This window comes from Melanostigma gelatinosum, assembly GCF_949748355.1.
Source record: "Melanostigma gelatinosum genome assembly, chromosome: 21".
Taxonomy (NCBI): domain Eukaryota; kingdom Metazoa; phylum Chordata; class Actinopteri; order Perciformes; family Zoarcidae; genus Melanostigma; species Melanostigma gelatinosum.
This window is the reverse complement of record NC_136654.1, coordinates 13,614,197-13,635,839: the sequence shown is the minus strand read 5'-3', so window position 1 is coordinate 13,635,839 and position 21,643 is coordinate 13,614,197. Positions and strand designations below refer to the sequence as shown.

The 21,643-nt window shown below is 42.8% G+C and overlaps 2 protein-coding genes across 2 annotated transcripts in view; one reads left to right on the top strand and one right to left on the bottom strand.

Annotated features, from left to right (window-relative positions):
* The window catches only part of snx11 (sorting nexin 11), a 6,059-nt gene extending 955 nt beyond the window's left edge, over positions 1-5,104 (top strand). Inside the window, exons 2-7 of the mRNA XM_079293070.1 lie at positions 137-176; positions 484-570; positions 2,105-2,205; positions 2,370-2,462; positions 2,547-2,771; positions 2,934-5,104. Of these exons, the coding sequence (XP_079149196.1) occupies positions 153-176; positions 484-570; positions 2,105-2,205; positions 2,370-2,462; positions 2,547-2,771; positions 2,934-4,152 (1,749 nt within the window). The 5' untranslated portion in view covers positions 137-152 and the 3' untranslated portion in view covers positions 4,153-5,104. The remainder of the gene's footprint in view (positions 1-136; positions 177-483; positions 571-2,104; positions 2,206-2,369; positions 2,463-2,546; positions 2,772-2,933) is intronic.
* A 1,048-nt stretch (positions 5,105-6,152) lies between these two features.
* The window catches only part of skap1 (src kinase associated phosphoprotein 1), a 30,569-nt gene continuing 15,078 nt past the window's right edge, over positions 6,153-21,643 (bottom strand). The window contains exons 5-13 of the mRNA XM_079293136.1: positions 21,369-21,449; positions 21,185-21,268; positions 20,972-21,096; positions 19,843-19,906; positions 17,679-17,879; positions 15,141-15,194; positions 14,908-15,005; positions 6,950-7,052; positions 6,153-6,620 (exon numbers count right to left, since the gene is read on the bottom strand). Of these exons, the coding sequence (XP_079149262.1) occupies positions 6,960-7,052; positions 14,908-15,005; positions 15,141-15,194; positions 17,679-17,879; positions 19,843-19,906; positions 20,972-21,096; positions 21,185-21,268; positions 21,369-21,449 (800 nt within the window). The 3' untranslated portion in view covers positions 6,153-6,620; positions 6,950-6,959. The remainder of the gene's footprint in view (positions 6,621-6,949; positions 7,053-14,907; positions 15,006-15,140; positions 15,195-17,678; positions 17,880-19,842; positions 19,907-20,971; positions 21,097-21,184; positions 21,269-21,368; positions 21,450-21,643) is intronic.

Here is a 21,643-nt window from a genome sequence, read left to right as displayed (position 1 = left end):
CTAAAAGAGAGAAAAGCTTGCTCCAGTGACTCAGTGGATTTTCTCTGACCAGCTTCTCTTTTGGAGGATGAGTCATCAGCTCATGACAGAACTACAGAAGACAGTTTGATCCTTTATTGATTTCTCGTCTTTGCAGTGCAGCACTCGGTAGGATGATCAGCAATCAAGAAGAAGATGTAAGTAACCTCCCACTCCTTTTTTTTTTTTTTTTTTTTTACATATACATAATACTAAAATATTAATCTCTAGCGTGAGTTCTCCTTTTGGTGAATCTTTAACTTAAACTTCTGCTTAACAAAGAACAAAACCTCCATTGATGTGTTTTAAAGCATTTGAGGAGCTCATTGAAGAGGTGACGTGTGTCTTCTCTACACTCTAATCTACCATCTTTGGTTTAACCACGATGCTGCAAAACACACACACACACACACACACACACACACAGTTTTTATTTAAACTTCTGACTCTGTTTCTGTCCATCAGGAGTTTGTGGCAGTGCGGGTTCAAGATCCCCGCATGCAGAACGAAGGCTCGTGGAATTCATACGTGGATTATAAAATATTCCTCCATGTGAGTATTAATACTTAGATTACAATACATTAATATTACAACATGTATTGTGTGAGCTACTTGGGAGCTGAAACCCACTGTCTATTTAATCGTGTAAGTCGAAGCCGAGATGTTTCAGTTTCTCCCGATGTGATGATCTTCTTCTTTTTCGGGTTTTATTTAGTTTGCAAATTGAATATTTTAAAGTTTTGGATGGTCGGTCGTATGAAAGAAAGTCATGAAGACAACATATTTGGATAAGAAAGCTGGACAGGAGCATTTTTCACAATTTTCTGAAAATTATATCTGGAAAATAATTGACAACAAACTTAGTGTTTGCATCTAATTTGCTTTAAATAAAGATGAAGGCCGTTGAGGAGCATTTGTTGCCACACATAAACCAGCCTCACCTTAGACTGAGACAATGGGATTTTACTGAGAAAGGATTCCTGAACCTAATCTCGATCTGTAAACCACCGAGTTGGCAGCAGAGTGGATTCCTCTCATTTGGTTTGGACAGGAGTCGATGTTGTGTTGAAGAACGCTGTGTCAGCAGCAAAGCTCCGCGTCTAGACGGATGCTGTGAGGGTGTTGACTCATGAAATTGGCTGAAGTCACGTGACGTCACATGATGTTTTATCATTCTGGTTGTCATCGTTATGCTTTTGTTTTTCACGGGTGAATGTTTGAATCATAAATCCAGAATCAAACAAGTAGCTTTTCAATGTTTCATCTTCACAAAAACCTTTTTAGAAAACACTTCACTGCTTCTGTCACTGATCTCTGTACAGAAACTATGAACCTGCACAACAGTTAACTATTTCATCTAAAAACTCAACACAGATATTTGTGTAGAATATTTTAAAACTTCTAAAAAAAATACACCTTAACATGGCTCAATGTCTACTTTTAACAATGTGTCAGTCTGCATCCAGCAATTGCATTCATTATCCTGCAGATTATCGCCTTAATATTTTATCTATAACATGTCGGAGAACAGTGAGTTATTGGGTTATTTTTACCCACAACTCTGGTTCTACCAATTCTCTCAAACCCAAAGAAAATCATCAAATACTCATATTTAAAAGCTGGAACGAGACAATATTTTTAGTTATTTTCTGTATAAGAATGAAGTGAATTGATTGAAACAGGAGTCACGTTAAATACGTGACTGTGTCACATGTCACTGGAACAAATCTGACATGTGACAGTTCTGCTCTAAACTCAGCAGCAGTTGAGTCATTTCAGTTACAGCATTACGTTGAAAGGATAGATTGAAAATACATTTTGTAAATTAAAGGATAAGGCTGGTGTTATTGTGTATTTTCTCTTTGTATCAACAAATCCCATGAAAAGACCGAAACGAAGCACCAAGTCCAATGGAGATGTAAATCCTGTAAAGCTAATACAGTTTAGTTAAAACAAACAGGAGGAAATAGTGCATTTGTTGAGGACTATTTTCAGCGGCGGATTAATCCGTGTGTGTGATTGAGTCAGCGTGTGTGTTCATGGTGATGAAGCAACAACAAGTATATATACATTCTTTACTTTACAGACCAACAGTAAAGCCTTCACAGCCAAGACGTCCTGCGTGCGTCGGCGCTACAGTGAGTTTGCCTGGCTCAAGAAGAAGCTGCAGAAGAACGCCGGTTTGGTGTAAGTTGTTGTGACGAGTGAGAGCAGCTCTTCTACTATTTTAATGTGTTGTCTGATGACACTGTGGTAAAAGAGAAACATGCCTGCATGTCACCAGGCTTTTCTATAGTTCACCATCATATTTGTTGAATCAAATATCTACAAACCTGTTTTCATCCTTGTAGGCCAGTCCCAGAACTTCCAGGAAAGTCCTTCTTCTTCAGCAACGAGGACTTCCTGGAGAGGAGACGGAAAGGACTTCAGGCCTTCTTGGACCAGTCAGTTCTTGTTGATCTGCTGTAATAAAAGTACGTTTTTGTAAAGAAAGCCATCTTGATAACGAGCACCCTTTGTCCCGGCAGTGTGGTGAACATGACGGTGTGTCTGTCAGACAGCCAGCTCCACCTCTTCCTGCAGACCCAGCTGCCGGTCGGTCACATCCAGGACTGCGTGCAGGGTCACACGCCCTACTCCGTGACGGACGCCATCCTCACGTATGCCTCGTCCAATCGGGGCTACGCTCAGGCCCAGGAGGAAGACTCCATCAAGGAGCCGAGTCTGACCGTTTCTTACGAGTCCATGGAGAGGTAAGAGGGATTTAAACTGTCGACCGAATGGTGCGGAAATAACCAGTTTCCTTCGCTTTGTCCCTTCTGTGTATTTAAGGATATTCAGGCTGTGTCTGCTATTGCAAAGATAAAAAATGTGCTGCATAGTCTTAAATGTTTTTTCTCTTCCTCACTCCACAGCCCAGCTCCTCATCAACCTAAAGAGATCTTCAGCCCGGAGCTCTTGTTCTGCGATGACTCTAATCCTCCTGAAGACTTACTGGAGATCTGTGACGAAGACACAGTTGAGCTTCAGCACGAGGAGGAATCCTCAGTCAGGGTCGTCCAGAAGAACGGCCACCTGGAGGCCGTTGTTGAGGACTGTGGTCCGACAGAGGCAACCTTTTTCCTGGGTGACGGACAGGTTGCTCCTGAGAGTCTCGGCCTTCCAGAACAGATCCAGCAGAAGAGCTGTCAGGTGCAGATACAGACTCCTGTGGAGGTGCACTCACCCATCGGGGCTGGCTTTGAGAAGGAGTGTTCGGTAAGAGAAGAGAGCGTTACGTCGTCAGATAGAGCAGGAAAGACTGGTCCTCATCCAGAGGAGGAGAAGGCGGATCAATGGGAAAGTTCTGGAGAAGCAAAGAAGGAAAATGTCGAATCTGAGCCAGAAAAATGTGCAAACTCTGCAGCAATTTTAGATTTTAAGGATGGTGGCTTTGAGGAACAGGGAACAGAATGTGACGCCGGATCTCAGGAGGAAGTTCTGGAAGCCGTCTGCTCTGAGCAGCAGGTTGTCGAAACTCACATCTCTGAAGATAAAGGTCTCGACTACGTCGACGGCACAGAGGTTCACGAGGAAGACGCCAGCTCTCTGGAGGAGTTTAAGAACTCGGACGGACAGAAAGAGCCAGACAACGAAAAAGAAGATGAATCTGAGAGCAAATCGGCGATTCAGTCAGAAATCCACGAAGAGACTCGCAATGTGCTCAGTGTCCCAGAGGAGGAAGGCAGCGGTGACGACGACCTCGTTCAACAAGTGGATCTGGTTCGGATCACAGGCAACAGCGACGAGGACGGCCGCTCGTCTTCCAATGACAGCATCGTCCAGGTCAGCGATGAAGAAAGCCTTTGCGACGACGCCAAGGACTCGATCCAGGCCGCCAACGGCTACATGGAGACGCCTTCTGAGGAGGTCCACTGGTCACCAGTAGAGGCCTCCAGCAGAAACATTTTGGACCTACACTCGAACGGACACTCTGTGGAAAAAGAGGACATTTCTGTCCACGAGGACGAGGACCAGCAACGCATAACCGACATCAGTGACTCCAGGAAATCTCTGGATTTGAACTTGACTGTAACTGGAGATTTAACTGAAAATAGTGACTTCAGCATCATAGAGAGCAGCAGCATTAGTTAAGACACAGAGCCACAGCAAAGGATTGTGGGAGTTATCGTCTGCCAAAGACGCATTCGATCACACGCACATAAACAAGGAAGTACATGAAAATGTGCTCGTTCTGTACCGTCGTTGAAATGTCGATGATCCGGTCTGTCAGTCGAGCTTCTTTTGTTTTAAAATGTATATTTAATTTAAAAGGTGCATCTCCAATAACACTCAGGTAAACTGAATTCTCTCTGTGGTGGATGACTGGGACCAGCAGAGGGCGCTCTAGTTCACAGAAGCAGCTTTGGGTTTTATTTTGTTTTTAATCCATAAAGATCTAATGGTTTTATTGTTGTGTGAACATACAATGTGATTTAATTTAGATTTTAATGTTGTAGGGAACTTTGTGACAGAAATATACACTTGAATTAAAGGAGAGATCCACATGTTTTGCTTTTAAAGTCTGTATTAACTCCGTTTGGACTTTAAAGAGTGTTTGGTTGCTGTAGTTGTTCCTTGTCCTTGAGTGAGACAAATCAAATCTAGTTAGTATCTATTTCTATCTGTTTACGTGCAGAGTTGCAGAGGGACGGTAAGAAAAAGACAAACTTCATCCAGTTAATATGTCTCACTCAGACTGCTGAAGCCTCAGTAACTGTGGTGAGACTTTGAGGACGGTTTGGACGAGAGAAACAATCACGTTGACCAACAACAGTCTGAATCTGTCTGTAGAGTCACTGGAGGTGATGTCTCCTCTCGATTGATGAGAAGCTCATAAAACCACTGTTTTAAGTTAACCACTGTGTCCTACGGAGTCCTGATGATGATCCAAGTACACACAAGTCACTCAGGATGCTTTGATTCAACATTAAACTGGTTTGGATTGAGGGAGTTGTTCTAAAATGATGTTTCACCTGATATTTCTTATTAAAGGAAAATAATTGGTTCTGTTAATTCAATTAAAAGTAATTGCAATAGACAGCGACACCTTTTCAGTCTCGTGATCTTGATAATAATAAATGTGCATTCTTGTATTGTTCTGCTCTTTAAGTGGACGTGGTTTAAATACACTGACTGTCAGCGGAGGTTTACATGTTTAGTTCACTGTAATACTGCCTCTACTCAAACTAACAAGAACTGGTTTAAGGAATAGTTGTTTTGAAGTGTGTTTATATGAAGTACTTATTCATAAGTCAGTGTATTATTATCTACAGTCGCTTGAGTTTGGAGAAACCAGCAAACATCGGTTAAGTGGACGCTATATGTGGAATATTTTCACTTTGTTCATTCTGTCGGAGAATTAAAGTTTTTATCTACGTTCTCTTCAAAGCCATGAGACTCGACTTTCACAAAAATAGTTTTCTTCACAGAACATGTGAGTTGCTGATCTACCGCTGCATCTATCAGTTATTTTTCATGTGACTTAATCAGAAACAACCCTTTAAAACAAGAGTACGTCATAAAACCGCACTTCAAAAATCCAAACTATCTTCAAGGTGATCTTTTTATGAAAACAGACTTAATTCACGTTTGTTTGATCTCCACATTGTTTTCACACTACTCCTGTTCAAATTCAAATAAATGTTGCTTTTATTAAAGGGACCCGGTTTATTGGTTTATTGTCCTGTTCATGAGCCTCATCACGAGTCGTGTACTCAGTGGATAATAGAAGACTGAGTATTACTTTCTCCCTGCACTGTAAAACTGATTTTATTGTATTCCTCTTATCAAACACATCTCATGGTTTAAAGACATTGGAGAAATCCTTCCGCCTAGTGGCTGAAGATGAAACTGTTTAATGACCCCACACAGAATAATCACACACGAGCAGTAAAGGCTGTTCAAATCTTTTGATATTTCAGTGAAAAAAATCCACTTACAATGTAGTTAAAAATATTCTGCATAATGTACATCTGCCGTTTTAAAAAACAATGTATTTCAGTGATGAAACGAGAAAAAAGTGACAATCTTCTTATTTCTCATTTTAACCAGTGAATTGACAAATGTATCGGTCCATAATAATAAAATAATTTGCACTAGAGCTGCAGATAACATTACGTTATTTCCATGATTGAGTATTCTGTTGTTTTTCTGATTGATCAGTGAATATTTTAGTCTGTGAAAAATCTAAAAAGTCTGAAAAAAGTCCCGTCACAATCTACCAGAAGCCCAGTAACGTCTTTAAGTCAAAAACACAAATATGTTCAATTTATAACAATATAAAACAGAACAGAAGACAATCCACACATTTGAGAGGCTTTTCTTGATACATTGACAAACAATTATTAAAATGCATCTTATTTTCTGTCGGTAGACTAACTGATTAATCTGCTTCCGCTGTGGTTTGCACATTCATATTAAAGGTTTTAAAGGTTTTACACGTGAGTAATAGTGGACAGGAATAAGCACCGCTGATTTAACTTACAGTCTTATGAAGGAGAATCATTTTCAAATTACAAAACATTATCTGCGATTCATGGCTGGACGCGTCGGCAGCAGCGCTGTGAAATAAAAACACAGCATCAGAGAAACATTAATAATTCAGTGTTCATTCTAAGCTGCGCCTATCTAACAGTATTAGGGAATCATTTTCTTAAATAGGACAACCGAAGCTGTAATCATGCTTTTGTTGCACATATTTATTGTCACCCGTTGCCCCGCTTTAGATTGCTCTACGCAGTACTTCTTCCAGCCAGCAGATGCCATAAATGGCAGGTCAACGACTGAATGCAGCTCAATGGCAGTCTGGATGAGTACCAGGGGGACCGTTTCTGTGTATTAGGCCACAGTAACGGTCCATAATGCTGATGATAAGAGAGTGCCTCGGTACCTGTTGGAGCTCACAGGATGTAGGCCGGGTGCATGAAGTCCTTGGGGACGATGCCCACGGTGCCGTTCAGCTCGCCGACCCACCAGCCGTGAATGTTGTACTCCTGGAACCCAAAATGAAGAAATAAAACAACGGTGAGCCTCCGAGGGGACAAGTAAACCAAGCAGGATGGAGCGCCGATCTCACCTTTTTATTTGATCCGAGCGCCCTGTTTGTCTCGTGTTATTGACATTAGAGCGACCATTCGAATGATTTGAACTGCAATTACAGTGGCTGCTAAAATAATACGGTTAAAAACTGTATAAACTCAACTTTAACAAAGGAAATCCAGGAGGGACCGGATCCAGGGTTTTCATTCAAAGATGGGAGGAGAAAGTAAACAAGACTATTGAGACAACAGCTAAAATGAAACAGGGTTGTTTATGTTTTACCGCTCAAGAGCCACGACAGCAGTGTGATCAGACTAATTATAACAAGACTTCATTTCTGCACTGTGATTAAAAAGAAAACAGGAAACTAAGATGAAATTCTTTGTTGCTTTAAAAAAAAGGCCTCAATGAAGTTAATAAAAACTTGTTTCTCACTTCTATCTGAAGAAAAAAATATTTAGAGCATAAAATAAAATAAGCAGCTAAAGCAAATCATTTTAGTTTTCTTTGTAACTCCTGGTGGGCATTTGCAATCATTTTGGACATTTTCTAGACTAAATGTAAAGGGCATACAACAACAATTGCAACAATAAAGCATGATGCACCAAATTAAATAGTTTTAATGAATTAAATTAGGAACCAGGAACGCTCTGATGAAGGTTACGATAGACTGAAAGCTAAAAATAAAGTGTTCTCTGTATAAATTAATTAAATGAGGAGATAAAATAATATATTTCTATTTAAAACCCAACACTTCGACTTCTGTTTATGTAGAAATACAAGAAAGAAAACACCATAAAAGTCCTGGTTAACTGACTGAATAAAAACTAATTTGTGATTTAAGTAGCAGGAAAGTCCGACACGAAGATGTTGAAAATATAACTTGGAGACACTGAATTAAAAAATGTAACCTTGTATATAGATATCACTCTTTTAATTAGATGCTTAATTTAACGTTTCATTATTGTTGGCTGAATTTACATTTGTCATATACCTTTTGGAAGTGTCGAAATATATTGAATTAAATTGTGGGTGAGATTTTACGTTGCATGTGATCATGAGTGAAGGAATCACAATCAAATCCATGTCACATAAAATAATTTACTCCTAATACAAAATGATTTGGTTATTGTTAGGTTAAATAATCAAGACATTATTTGAAAGACAAAATATTCTACAATTACGGCTCATAAAGAATCCAAAACAAGCAGATATTTTACGTACAACTGAGATAACAAAATCTTTCATTCAGTCTCGTTCAAAGTGCTTTAAGCATTTTAGGAACTGGAGTCACATCAACAACAACGTGATCATCCGATCGCAGCAGTTGGGCTCTAACCAGATCTGTGCTGGATCAATATTTGGCCAGAGACCAGAGGGGCGCTGAGGCCCAGCAGTGGGAGCACAGGAGGCACCAGCTGAACTCATCTCTCTCCTCTGGTCTCCAACAGATTGGGAATGGCTGCGTGAACAGTTTGCCTCGGCCCTGAGGAGAAGATGAACCGCTCGGCTATCACACACACACACACACGCACACACACACACACACATGCTACGTGCTACGTGTGTGTGCGAGCAGCGTACGTATACGTTCTACATGTCTTGAGATTGGAATCAGACTTCTAGCTTTAACAGGTATTTTAGATGTGAAAACACACACATTCTGTGACATGATAGGCAGCGTTTTGTCAAAGGTTGAGCCTCCCTCCATCCAGAGGAATGAGGCCTGCAGCTAATGAGAAGTGTTTGGACAGCGGCGATGAATGGATCGCTCAAGGAAAGTGATAAAACCGCGAGTCTCAAGTGTCCTTACAGCACAAACAGGTACCCACAACGAGCAGATTGTCCATCCAGGCCTCATCGTTTTAACCCACGAAACCTGGCTGACAGCTCACGGTGGGACGCTCCAGTGTGCTTGGCTCTTACTGACTATTCAGTGTGTGTTTGAGCTCATAAAGCAGGAGAAAGTTAAGTCCGAAATGGTCTTTTTTATGCCCCCCATAAGACCGTAGAGGAGGGAAAAGCCCGGTTGCGGAAAGCTGCCTTTGGTTCCCATTCGTGATAACGTGAACAGAGGAGGAGAGGGGGGGAGACAGACGGACAGGAGGGGAGGCATCGCAGAGAGAGGGAGCGAAACAGTTTTTCTCTCCCTTGGGGGCGTCGCAGCAGTATTCCACCAACCGTAGTGACAGAGAGTTTTATTTATCTCCGTGGCCCATCTGTGCAGTCGGTCTCAAATTCTCCCTGAGAAAGGTCTTTTGGATTATCAGCGCCGCCATTTTAATACAACTGCTACATCACAGAGTGGGTGCCAATGGCGGTGGAAGTCTGTCAGGCGTGCAGAGTCCATCTTCCTCATACTTGAAATGGGTTCATCCAGAGTACACCTGCTGTAATAGGGACATTCCACGAGGCGCGCAGACTAAATTATCCAAATGACAAAAACTATGCAAACTCCTCAATGTCCTCTTCCTTCTGTTTGTTCTCCTATCTTCGGTTGATTTGTTTTTTGTGTGATTTTGCATCATAAGCTGTGAAATGCCAACGTCGGGGGCAAAGGGCTCGTGTGATGAACATCCAGCGTCCCCGAGAGTTCTGGGAGACGTCTGGTTTTCATCTCATTAACAAGATGTAGCACGATGCCCAGTGTGTCGTCTGAGAGGTGACACATATCTGCAACCTGGATGCAGATCAGACCCACTGTGTGAGGGTGTGTGTGTGTGTGTGTGTGTGTGTGTGTTGCCAAACAGCGCCGTGTCGTGGCGGCTGCGGCGCGTTGACTCGTTGACCTCCCGGTGACTCCTCCGCCGAGAGTAAAGGAGGGGTGGGGGGTGGATGAGCGTGGGCGGGGCTGGCACTGAGAGTGGGTTGCCATGACAACACCTGCAGTGTACCGGCGCGATCGTTTATTTACCACTCAGGGGGGGGGGGGGGGGGGGGGGGCTGGCTAATGGTGGCATTCTGATAGGCCCATCGCTCACGCTCCCGAAAACCGGAGGATGGATTGACAGCCATACCCCGAGCCTGGAGCGGGGAGAAGGTGAGTCGAGGGTTGGGGTGGATGCGGCGAAAAAGACAATGGGGGTGGCGTGGCGGAGGGGTGGCGGGGGACGCTATCACCCCCATCGTGTACCGAAAGAAAACACAAGCTTTAAAGAAAATCTGAAAATAAAATGCAAATCCCGTTTTTGGGGAGAAAATGTAAAATATTGTCCTCTTCTTTCCCTCTTTTCCTTCCTCATCCTGTTCTCTCACACAAATGACACACACACACACACACAATCCCAAATGCATACAAACTAGGGGGAGTGCTAATAAGCCTGACACATGAGGCATCTTTCCTCGGCCACCAGCTGACTGAGGCAGGCCTTGGGCGTGATGGAGCGCAGGAAGTCTCTCATTGCCCTGCCGCTGAACCCGCCGCCTGGGTGTTACAATATCTCCCTCCCTCCCTCCCTCCTTACCCCCCATCCTCCCTCCTTTCCTCCCCTTCCTCTCTTTCCATCTCTCCTGTAGCAGCCTTTCCACTTCCTCTCTCTTGTTTTTTTTCCTTCTTTCTGCTCTACATCAGACTCGTCTGATACACTGCAGCTCTCTGCAGTTCTTCCATCACTGGTCACTGTAACAAAGAAACATGGACACCTCTAACACAGATCTGTAACCTGCTATTAGGTTAGCGAGCTCTCCTCCCCGCTCACACAGGTAACAATCGACCAGATAAGACAAGAAACTGTGGGGGAAAAATGCTTATTTTGGGGCCGTTACAAGGACTCCGTGCCAAAAGTAATCTTGTCGAGATCCATCCAGAAATATGGACGATAATTCTGCACAACCAGAGATCGAAATGGCTACTTAGTGTCCATTTTTTTCCAAGTGGGCTTTTAATTAAATCAGAGAATTGGCTTCAAATTGGAAACATGACAGAGCATGAGAACGTTTGAAAATATCTCAGGGACGATGAGATTTAATAAAAAGAAAACCTACTCGCTCCTTTCTAATGCACGCCTGGGATTACAGATAGCTCCTTAACTTAATAGCAATTTAAAGTGGATTTGTGTATGCCACTGAGTGTCTGTAATGATGGCTGTTTACGCCACCCCTCATTTATAATAATTAGGCAGAATGGATTGGGGGTGGGTTGCTCGGACGCGGTTCTGGGCTATTGGCTTGGGCTGAATAATGACCTACTGTAGTTGACCGGGAGTTGACCGCTGCCTCCTGCATGACCCCAAACCCCAGACTCACCCCCTGCTACTTTGGGTGGTAAATAGGATGTCTTGCCTGTCTATAGCGTCTTGGTGTCTATGGCCACAATAGCAGCCAGGGGTCTTTAAATGGGTGTGTGACAGAGAAAAGGAGAAAGGAGAGGGGGGGGGGGGGGCAAGGATCACACAAAAGAATAAAAGGATCCACCCTCTTTGTCTCTCTTGCTTGACTTTTCCCATCTGATTGTTTGCCCACTTTTTCTTTTCTTCGTCTGTATTCAGTCGGTGTGACCTGTGGGCAGCGGCCAGAAATGGGCTTGTTAAACAGAGAAGAAGCCTGTTATGAGCCTAAAGAGGACTGTCACAGGTAGCCCGGACAGAAAACCAGTGGCCATTTAAACACAATGACTTTCAGAATCTCCTATTTCAATCTTTAACATCATAACTTGTATTTATAAGAGGCTATAAATCACAGCAAGTAAATCTATAAGGCTGTAAATCAGCTTCTGGTGTTTGTAGAAGTTGTCGTATAATAAAAAGACTGATAGAAACGGCCACATGGTGTCAGTGGTGTCCACGCTCTCCTCGTCCCTGACAAGCAGCTGCAGCTGAAACACTTGGGCCAAATGTGATGCGTGACGTTGGGCTTTGGGGGACGCATGGGATTGGCTGGCTCGTCTCCCTCTCTCTGCGTTTCGGTTGGACGGCTGGTGGGAAGGAGGGGAGAGGTGAGCGGGGCGATGGAGAGAAGGAGGAAGAGGTGGCAGCAGCGCTTGCCAGAGTTTTAAGGACCCTGGATGGGTTTGTGCCATAAATCTCTTCCCACTCCATCCCCGCCGTTCTCCATGAGTGCCTGTGGGAATACAGGAATGTGATAGCTGACCTGTAGAGCCCATCTCTTTTGATTCTGGACACATAAATTAGAGGGCAAGAATGCAACGCAACCTTATGGTTCAGTGTGGAACATGCCCGACTAAGTACACAGGCACTACGCGTGTCAGGGAGAAGTGAAACAACGGCTTCATGCCGCCGTGACAAATTGATCCCACGTTCACGTTGTAAATCCTACAACAGGTATCTTGTTGCATGTCACGATGCAGTGGGAATGTGAGCGAAACACCTCAACAATTTAAATCGAGTTAAGAAAAAAATCTCAGTGTGATGTGGCAGAAAACTGAGCTCGCCAGTGTTTGTCATCACACACTAAAACGTCAGCGTATAAGCTATAATGCGCATTAGAGAAATGCAAGCTCTCAGAAATGAAATGCCAGAGCAAAACTCACAAGATGGATTGAACTGTGTGTTCGTACCTCATGTATCAGCGCGCTGAGCATCGCCGTCGAGCTCTGCGGAAAGCAAGTTAGGCATCGCTGGAACCGGCAGCGGAGGCTCACTACGAGATTAATTCTCTTGAACTAATGGGATTCATATGAGTTGTGAGGTTCCTAATTTATTTACTTTGTCAGGGACACACAGATATGCGCACACAGAGCAACACACAAGGGGGAAAATAACACAAATACAGTAAAAATGCCCCCACTTTACAGTAAGTGAGAGATCAATAATGATGGATGAGGGCCTTTTCTACAATCGGCATGTTCTCCTCAGTTCACAGCCATATGACACCGCGCCTGTGGCTATCCCATTCTGCACTTCAGCAGTCAATCACATCCCAGCTTTAAAAATAACAGTTTGTTAGCACCATTGATTTAGCACTTAGAGCGTGTCCTTATTACCTTGTAATTATGGTCAGTGTTGACATAACAGCACAGACAACCAGGCCTCCCACCCTCTAAGAGAATTTATGGGCCCTGGTTTTATTACAGCCATTTCATGTGTCTAGGTCCCCAGTTAAGCGACAGACTTGAGTTCTAGCCAAGGGCCCGTATTTCACTCATCGAGGTCAGGGTTCTCAGGAATCCCCACCCGTAAAAAAACCCCGAACGCGGGCACACAGGAGACGCAGGGAAGCCCTCCCCAAGGGCTCATTAAAACGAATAGCCGATTACAGGCTATAATCCAAATAATGCTATTCATGGGGGGAAATGTGACTCTTTTAGGACGACAAAATGGGACGCGGGCGGAGTCGTGTCGTCACACCGAACCAAAGCGTCGGAAGCCGTCCGGAGATCACCTCTGAATAATTTACTACCAGACCCTGGCTTTAAATCCATTAGAGGAAAAGCTAGAATACTCTCTCGTAGTCCGTCACTATGTTATGACTTCAGCGTACGGCTCGACAAAACAAGAGTAATCTCTGTCATTAAGATTGGGAGATACTACGACCTAGTCTTGCTTACAACCTGGAACTTAGTTGGCTTTTAAGGTCTTCGGAGAAGCAGTAATGTGATCCATACAGTGAAAAGTAATACAGGCAGGGCTGAGGCTGTATGAGGCGGATCAGCAGTGCAGAGCCAGCTCCCCTTTGTTTCCCCAAGAACACTGCCTTTGTCATCCTTACGTGAAAAATGGACATGGCTGTTTTGACATTTCGCCCTATCAACCAGCACGCACAGACAGCGAAGGCTGGCATCTCATTAATCTGGCACTGCCAAGAGAGCCTCAATTAAAAGTCCATCTTGTGTGAAGAGCATATTTCACCTGTGCCATATCTGCTCTTACAAACAAAAGAGCTGTATATCCTTCCACATAAACCGTGTGTTTATCTGTCTTAAACTCCTTTAATATACGATAAAAAGTCAAAACATTATTGTTTTCTGCACTAAAACTGGAAAACATCACAAATAATTAAAATTCAGGGGCTGCAGCTGCTGATTGAAGATGAGGTTGAATACATCATTTCTCAATCTCTACTGCATAATTACCAACACAAAAAAAAGCAGAATACACTGTAAATTCTTCCTCCCTCCACACTTCAGATAATTTAGCCAAAACACAGAACATGATGATTCAATCTCAAACCGACCAATAGAAACAGTCTGGGGAGACAAGTCCCTGCACGCAGCAGAGCAAAAGTGCCCAAATTACAAGCCATTGATTTCCAGTAGGGCGGCTTTTCACTGGTAGAGACTCTGCATGTAAGTACAAGACGGCCATAAAGCACGAGGAAATAGATAGAGAGGGGAAAAGAGCTGAGATGCAGGATGGCTTCACCTGCAGTTTACGTCAAACAGAAAGGAAGGGCTTCGCATGGCTGCCTACTCAATTAACCCCTGTGATAGAGGCTCCGTAATGAACAACAGCACCATTACGCAGCGCCCGAACGGCACTTCACCCTAGTGGCCTGGGAAGAGACAATGCCGCTGTCGGTGCTTCGCTGCTGCATCGAGTCACGGGCGCTCACTAACAGAAGGGTTTCGCCGTTGGGGATATCAGCATGTTGGGAGAGTAAACGAGGGGCAAAGTGATTACTGGCATTGATGTTGTTTAACCCTCAAATAATTACATATTCTACACATTTGCATCACATTTCAAACTACTTTAACTGATCTTGTAATTATGTCCCTGAGTCAAGGGTGCAATCAGGAATGGTTTCCATTAGAGGTGAACGGTGGTCTCCCATTTCAACTGAAAGTGTGTCCAGAAACCACAGAATTCTGGGAGAACTTTAAAAAAACCTTTTGGATTATCATTTTTTGCTGACCTTGCTAATGATGTAGATGAGATCTCCTCGCTGGAAGGGCAGCTCGTCCGGCTCGTCGGGCTGGCAATCCCATAAACCCTGGTAGAAGTTAGCGTAATCTGATGACCAAGCGGAAATGGGAAATGCAGAATGCAGATTTAAGTAAAAGAGCGAGACTATAGGTTCTTTTCCCACAGCAAACTATCAAGCTGGAGATTTCCCTCATTATTAGAGGACTGTAATGAGGTTCTGACCTGGTTTGTTGCTCTTTTCACTGCTCTCATCTGTCGGATCTGGAAAATCCTCCTCTAAGTAAAAAAAAAAGCACAGCAAACAGAACAAAATGGGTTTTGTGACCGAACATTATAAATAGATATTAAGTCCTAAACATTTTAATTTCATTATCTAAAGGGAAAATCAAAAATAATGACAAGAAACACAACCTGCTGCTGAAGAAAAGCAGAGGTTTCTTTCTGTTTCACACATTAAGGACTAATGTGGGGTAAAAAAAAGCATCATGATAAAACAAAACATAGAAAAATAAATAAAACGGATCATCAGCCAGTGCCGAACGTGTTTCCACAAGATAAAAGACGTCTGTTTGTCTTTAACCAGACTGAACTCCTCGGTGAGGATCAATTTGTTCACATTCATCAGAGAAAAGTTAAAGAAAAAGAAGAGTCTTTGAGGCTCGCGGAGGCGGACTTGCTATTGACTGCGGGGCGTGGCCCCCGGTGGTCTGAGAGGTGACACAGTGATACGCCCTCTGTCTCACACATCCATCCTCAACAGCAGCAGGCTGACAGCCACGCCACAACCCAGCAACACTATCCACCTTCCAGCGCAACCTGCGCCTCTGCTTCCAGGAAGACCAGGGCGGAGGACGTACACACACACACTCACACACACACACACGCACACACACACACACACGCATACTGTATATCCACATGCATATTCATACAGTTTGGATGCGTTTTTTATGTGTAAAGGTTAGAGCGATCTCTTTCTGCTGCTTTTCTTTCAGGTTGTTGCACATTTCATGAATAAAACAAATATAAAAATGCAAAACAAATCATAAATCTCAACGTTATGGCTTACCTAATAAAATATAAAAATGTTGTGCATTGTTACAACACCAAAAAAAAGGGTGATTTTGATTCTGCTTGCAAAGGGTCCAAACATTTGTTCAACACTCCAATAACTGCAGCACATGAGAGCATCCTTCAGTGGAGAGGCCGCCGCTATGGGCCAACGGTTTCTATATCAATGTGATTTAATTTTCCACTCAATAAAATCAGTCATCAGGATCAGAGACGATACCACCGTCGCTCTGCATTCTGCCTGCAACTGAGCCATGTTGGGAGTTTTGCTCCCACAAAACAGAGGGAGCTCATCACAGGGAAAATGATGCTTCACTCATACTCAACATTTAAAATGTATCTGATGTGCAATTTTTCAAATTCTTGATATTTTCCAGACATTTAATATTTTAGGGAATCTTTGTCTCTTTGCAATGTGAAAATGAATGATGTTTGGCTTCACGGAAGGAAACCGAACACAGTTCATTTGCACATACAACTCACATTGCGATACAAAGATGGTTTAAAATCTGCTGGATTTTCCCTTTAAGAACTTTAGGAATCCAAAGAAAACTTGAACAACTTTTGCACGTTTGTATGAGCAATGAAGGAAGTAAAGTGTGACAAACTAACAAAATACTTCTATCCAGGAATACTTCTATTTGTTAAGAAAGGAAGATTCTTCAAATACAAACATTAACCATAAAATCTAATAATTTAACAGTATCGAATCACTGTGTAAGAGCTGCAAGTGAGCAAAGAGAGGAGCAGGGTGATTGATAAGTGAAGGGGTGAGAAAGTGAACGAAAGAGCCCGTCATTCGATATGCCATCTGTGGTCAGAGTCTGTACCTCTTCCCAGATGGCTGTGAACGCCGCCGTGACAGTCTGAAGACTGATTTCCCTCTCGCCAGTGATTTTGGCAAAGGTAATGTAGTCAGTGAGTGAAACAGAATCTTGATGTATCTTATTTAATAGAAAGAGTGATGGACGACGGCCCTGAGAAGATCAGATCACCCCTTTTGTCCTTCTCTGCATCTAGTAGCCACCCTGACACATGGGGTTGTAGAGACTCTCACACACTGACTCCCAACATTCTCAATCAAACTCTAATTTCTGTTCAAGATGTGACATTAAGAGCTCCAGAACTATTTTAAGCACTGCGAGATGCCGTCTTTTTGCTTCCTTTCAACTAAATTGCTGTTGCCAGGCAATTTTAGCCCCAAACTCTGCTTAGCGGATTGAATTGTGGGCTATTTGTTGCCTGGCAACATTAGCTAATTGGACGTTCTATGACGGAGCATTCGGAACAACCGGCTCTCGCTGATTTCAACAACATAACTGTTTCTCAAGAGATGGCTCTCGGTGAGATAAGGAGGAAGCTGGTTTCTAGTAGAAGTAGAGTCTTCCCTTCTTGCCCCGTGTGCCTCTGCAGCAGCCACCTCGGCCCCGACAAGCTTATTAGTGTTGCTTGATTTAAAATGAGCGATCGGTCTGGGTGTTGCGCTGGTAGGGAGGTACCTGGCAACACAGATTTCACAGCCAGGGGAGATCATCACAAATATTTCTTGTTGCAAAAATCCCTCAGGGCTCTCGAGTGTGTTTATTTGTCTGAGTGAGTATCATGAGAGTTTGTATGTGCAGCCCTCCTGTCTATTTATCTGTGTGTGTGTGTGTGTGTGTGTGTGTGTGTGTAACCACGTCCTCATACCAGGCAGCACCTCGTAGATGTCGTCGTCTTCTTCGTAGACCTCCCCCGTCTCGTGCCCCCCTCCCAGTTTGCCGCTCTGAAAGGCCTGGGCAGCGGCGGGCCGCGACGACGGAGGGCTGGTCAACCCTTCAATGTCATCATAGGTCTCCTCTTCCTCCTCCTGCTCGTCATCGTCGCAAGGGATGGAGGTGGAGCGGATATCTATGGAGGGAAGGAGCAGCGTTAGCGTGAAGATGGAGCACAGCGTGGCACAAAAGACACACACATACATTAAAGGGTAAAGTGAGAGGAATGCTCAAAGGGTCCTGACTGCACAACAGGCAAGGACACGTGCCGCAGAGCAGCAATGACAAGCTGGAGGCTTGAATTCTGCCTGCAATTATAGATGATCTTCATCATCTATTCATGTGTTTATCTTTTTTTTGGCAAAGCAATTAATTGCAAAGTCTGAAATAGTGGAAAAACGGCCATTTATTATTTTCCAGAGCCGATAGTGACGTCTTCAGACTCCTTGTTTTGTCTGACTAACAGTTAAAACACCACCATTTACATCATGTTCTCCAGAATATGATTCCTTCTTAGTTTATGGTTCAGGATCTTTTGACAGGGAGCAGAATTATCCGTAGAGGTCTCTTACTCGACAAAACAATGGACCCTGTGATTAAAACCAGTAAAAACAGTGAATAAAGCAGTTTCACGTTAAAATCATATTTTAGCACGTCAACTTGAGCTGCTACGATTTATCATTGGTCTATAAAATGTCAGAAAACAAACGAGCTACCGCTGATCACTCAAGATCAAGAAGTCTGACGGATAAAATCCTTCATCCAGGTTAAACCATAGAGTTAAAAACCACCAAGATCGAAAACGTCTATCAAAATAATGGCTTATTTTGATACACTGACGCATGAACAAAGGAGATATGCCGCCACTGACAGGCGGCCAAAAGAACTGGACCGTTAACTTGATTAAAATTACACTTTTCTCCGGTTTGAAAATTGTTGGAAATACTTGCAATAACATAAGTTAACAACGAAACAAACTATATAATGTAGGTCTAGTTGTTTTAAGACATTTTAATGCAGAAAAGTTACTTTTTATACCTAAAAATGCCTCCCCATGTTTCCTCTTTATCTTCTGTTTATCTGAATATTGGGTTGTCTGTCGTTGTAGTTATTAATCGCATCTTTTGCTGCATGTCAAAGCCGTTTCTCTCTCCCTGCACACGCTATCTGCATCTCCACTATCAATATTAAATAAAGGCTAAATGCCAAGAATAATATTCCCACAAAGTTCTTGGAGGAGCGACCACAAAATGACAGTACATGTTGAAAGTACAGGTCAGCGTTGTTCAGGGGGTGAAGAGGATGAATAAGAATCATCTACATGTTCTGAATCAGGACTGCATTTCGTAGTAAAACTCGTCTGGAAGGAAGTAAGACAAACTGCAGAGTGTCTGTTACTTCCCGCAAATCAGTGGCCCGGCCCGAGCCCATTTTAGAGGAGACGAGGCAGGACTGCTCGCTCAGATGGAGGAGCCGTCTCATTGCAGGCGACTGGCAGCTCTAACACAGGGTATCAGGTCCTCCGCCGTACACCAGCGGCCGAGCAGAAATCAATGTCACTGGAGGATAACCAGAACATCTACCAATCAATTTCCTGTAAGTTGGAATTCGGTAGGAGGGTTAGGGGAGGAGTGGTTGGGGGGGGGGGAGTAGATCTAGAGCTACATGATGGTGCACATGACATGTCGAATGAGGAGATTCAGGACTCGGCTGTGCAGCGTGTGATGGATCCGGTTGTTTTTTATCTGAGTCAGAGATGATGAAGGGCTCCCTTTCATTTCTGACCTTTCTGCCCCTCGAAAAACACACGAGAGAACTTTAGTGGAAAATGTAGAAAAGAAGAGGTTTGGACGGTTTGAACTGCTTTAACTGTATTTTCCAATTAACCTATATGGCTTTTAAAAAGTCAACACAAGCCAATTTTATTCATATAACCCAATATCAATTTGTCTGAGAATCTGAACAACACGTGACATCCTCGAACCTTAAACTGTTGATTCAAATGAGGACACGCAGAAAAGCAACTTTAGGAGAAGCAATGAAGCAGAGAACGCTCTGCAATAAATACCGGAAGAGATTAGAAAGAGATGCTGGCTTACCTCTAAGTACAAAATTGATTTGGTCCACCCATTCTCTGGCCTCTTGAGGACTGCTGGCAGTGAGCTAATGGGAAACAGTGGCAATAATCACGCAATTATCATCACATCTAAACGTGCATTTATATGGAAATAAAAGTGCTGATTTTTAATCTTCACTTCAGCACACCGACTCTCCTCCTCGCTGCCTAACAAGCAAGAAAAAGAGCAAATGTTCCCTCTTGATGTAGCTATAAAATTATCAGATCTAAAATATTCAATTAAGACATAACTGTGTTATAATCGACAGTATAACTAATGTGCCGTATAGACATGTGGATACGATTCAGATTAAAGCTCGACTGATACTGCATCTTTGAGGCCAATGCAAATATTTATTAATTTAAACATAATCCACCAAGTCAAAATTCCTTGTATGTGCAACATATAGTACTTTGGCAATAAAACGGTTCTGATTCTGATCACTATTATTTAAATTATTGTTTAATCTGGTGATTATTTCTCAATTAATCAATTACTCGTTTGTTTTCTGACATTTTACAGACCAAAGAAAAATCGTTTTCATAATTTCCTACAGCCGAAGGCGACGTGCTAAAATATATTTTGTCCAAAAATATTTAGTGTATTATCATAGAGGACATACAGAAGCAGACAACAATTGAAAGGTCTGAACTACTGAATTTATGGCAATTAATCGACTGTCAAAATAGGTTAATTAACAGGTTAATTTTTGTGATGATCGATTAATTAATCTCAGAGAATATTCAAATTCTCCGACCCTTTTCTCAGAATATTACCCCCCTCCCCGACATGTATTTATGTTTTACCTACAATGCCCCACACACTACATATGTTTCATCAGGAGCCATTAAATTGAACGCGACATTTTAAAGAAGAAAACCAACTCAGTGCTGTCTAGTGGACCAACTATGTAATGAAGACACTGTTTTTAAATTACTTTAAAATAATCTTTTTCCTCATTCATGTTCTTGTTACTTACTGGACAACTAAACACAGATACCAAAACATCTTCTAGAAGCTGAAGTCTGCTGATGTATTGACATTTCTGCATGCCTTTCCTTTGGATTGCACACTTTTAGTTAGTAATCAGGCTTGTTGTTGTAATACAAACCTGGAAAGATCGCCGTCCGGGGCAAAAAAACTCAAAACAGGACATTTTCTTGGAGTCTTTTCTCAGGTTGGTCACCAGCTGCACGCTGTAGTCGATAATATAAAAGGAACCCTTCTGCTGCTTATCTGTAGGGAAGAGCACAAGTGGGAGGATGTTATCGGATTTCATTTATGAACCTGTGATGTTTCTGTTCGTTGGCATTTTCAAACAAACCTTTTTCACTCCCAAAGTAGTAGAATATTGAATTGTTCAGAACACACCATCTCTTTTGCCACTCCGAGCCGAAGAAGCTGTGATCTGCAGAATACAATTACTCACATGAACAACAGTTGTTCTAATATATTTTTAAAATCAATCACCCACTTGACCCGGAGCCGGTCTCATTATTCTGCTGTACCTCTTCGCTTCTTCTCCAGGTGGCCTTGCTTCAAGATGTTGACGAGGTCCTGGGCTGCTACAGGGGGGATGTCACCGAAGTCTGTGAACAGAAGCAGTTCATTCGTCTATAAAAAGGAAAGTTTTTAATATAAAACTAACTTCTTCAGATGTCTTGACATTCCAAAACCCAAATAAATTCCATTTATTTAAAAAAAAAAGAGATAAGCAGCAAATCCTCACATTTGAGAAGCTAAAACCAGAGAAAGTTTGCCATATTTCTTGCTTAAGGAGTTA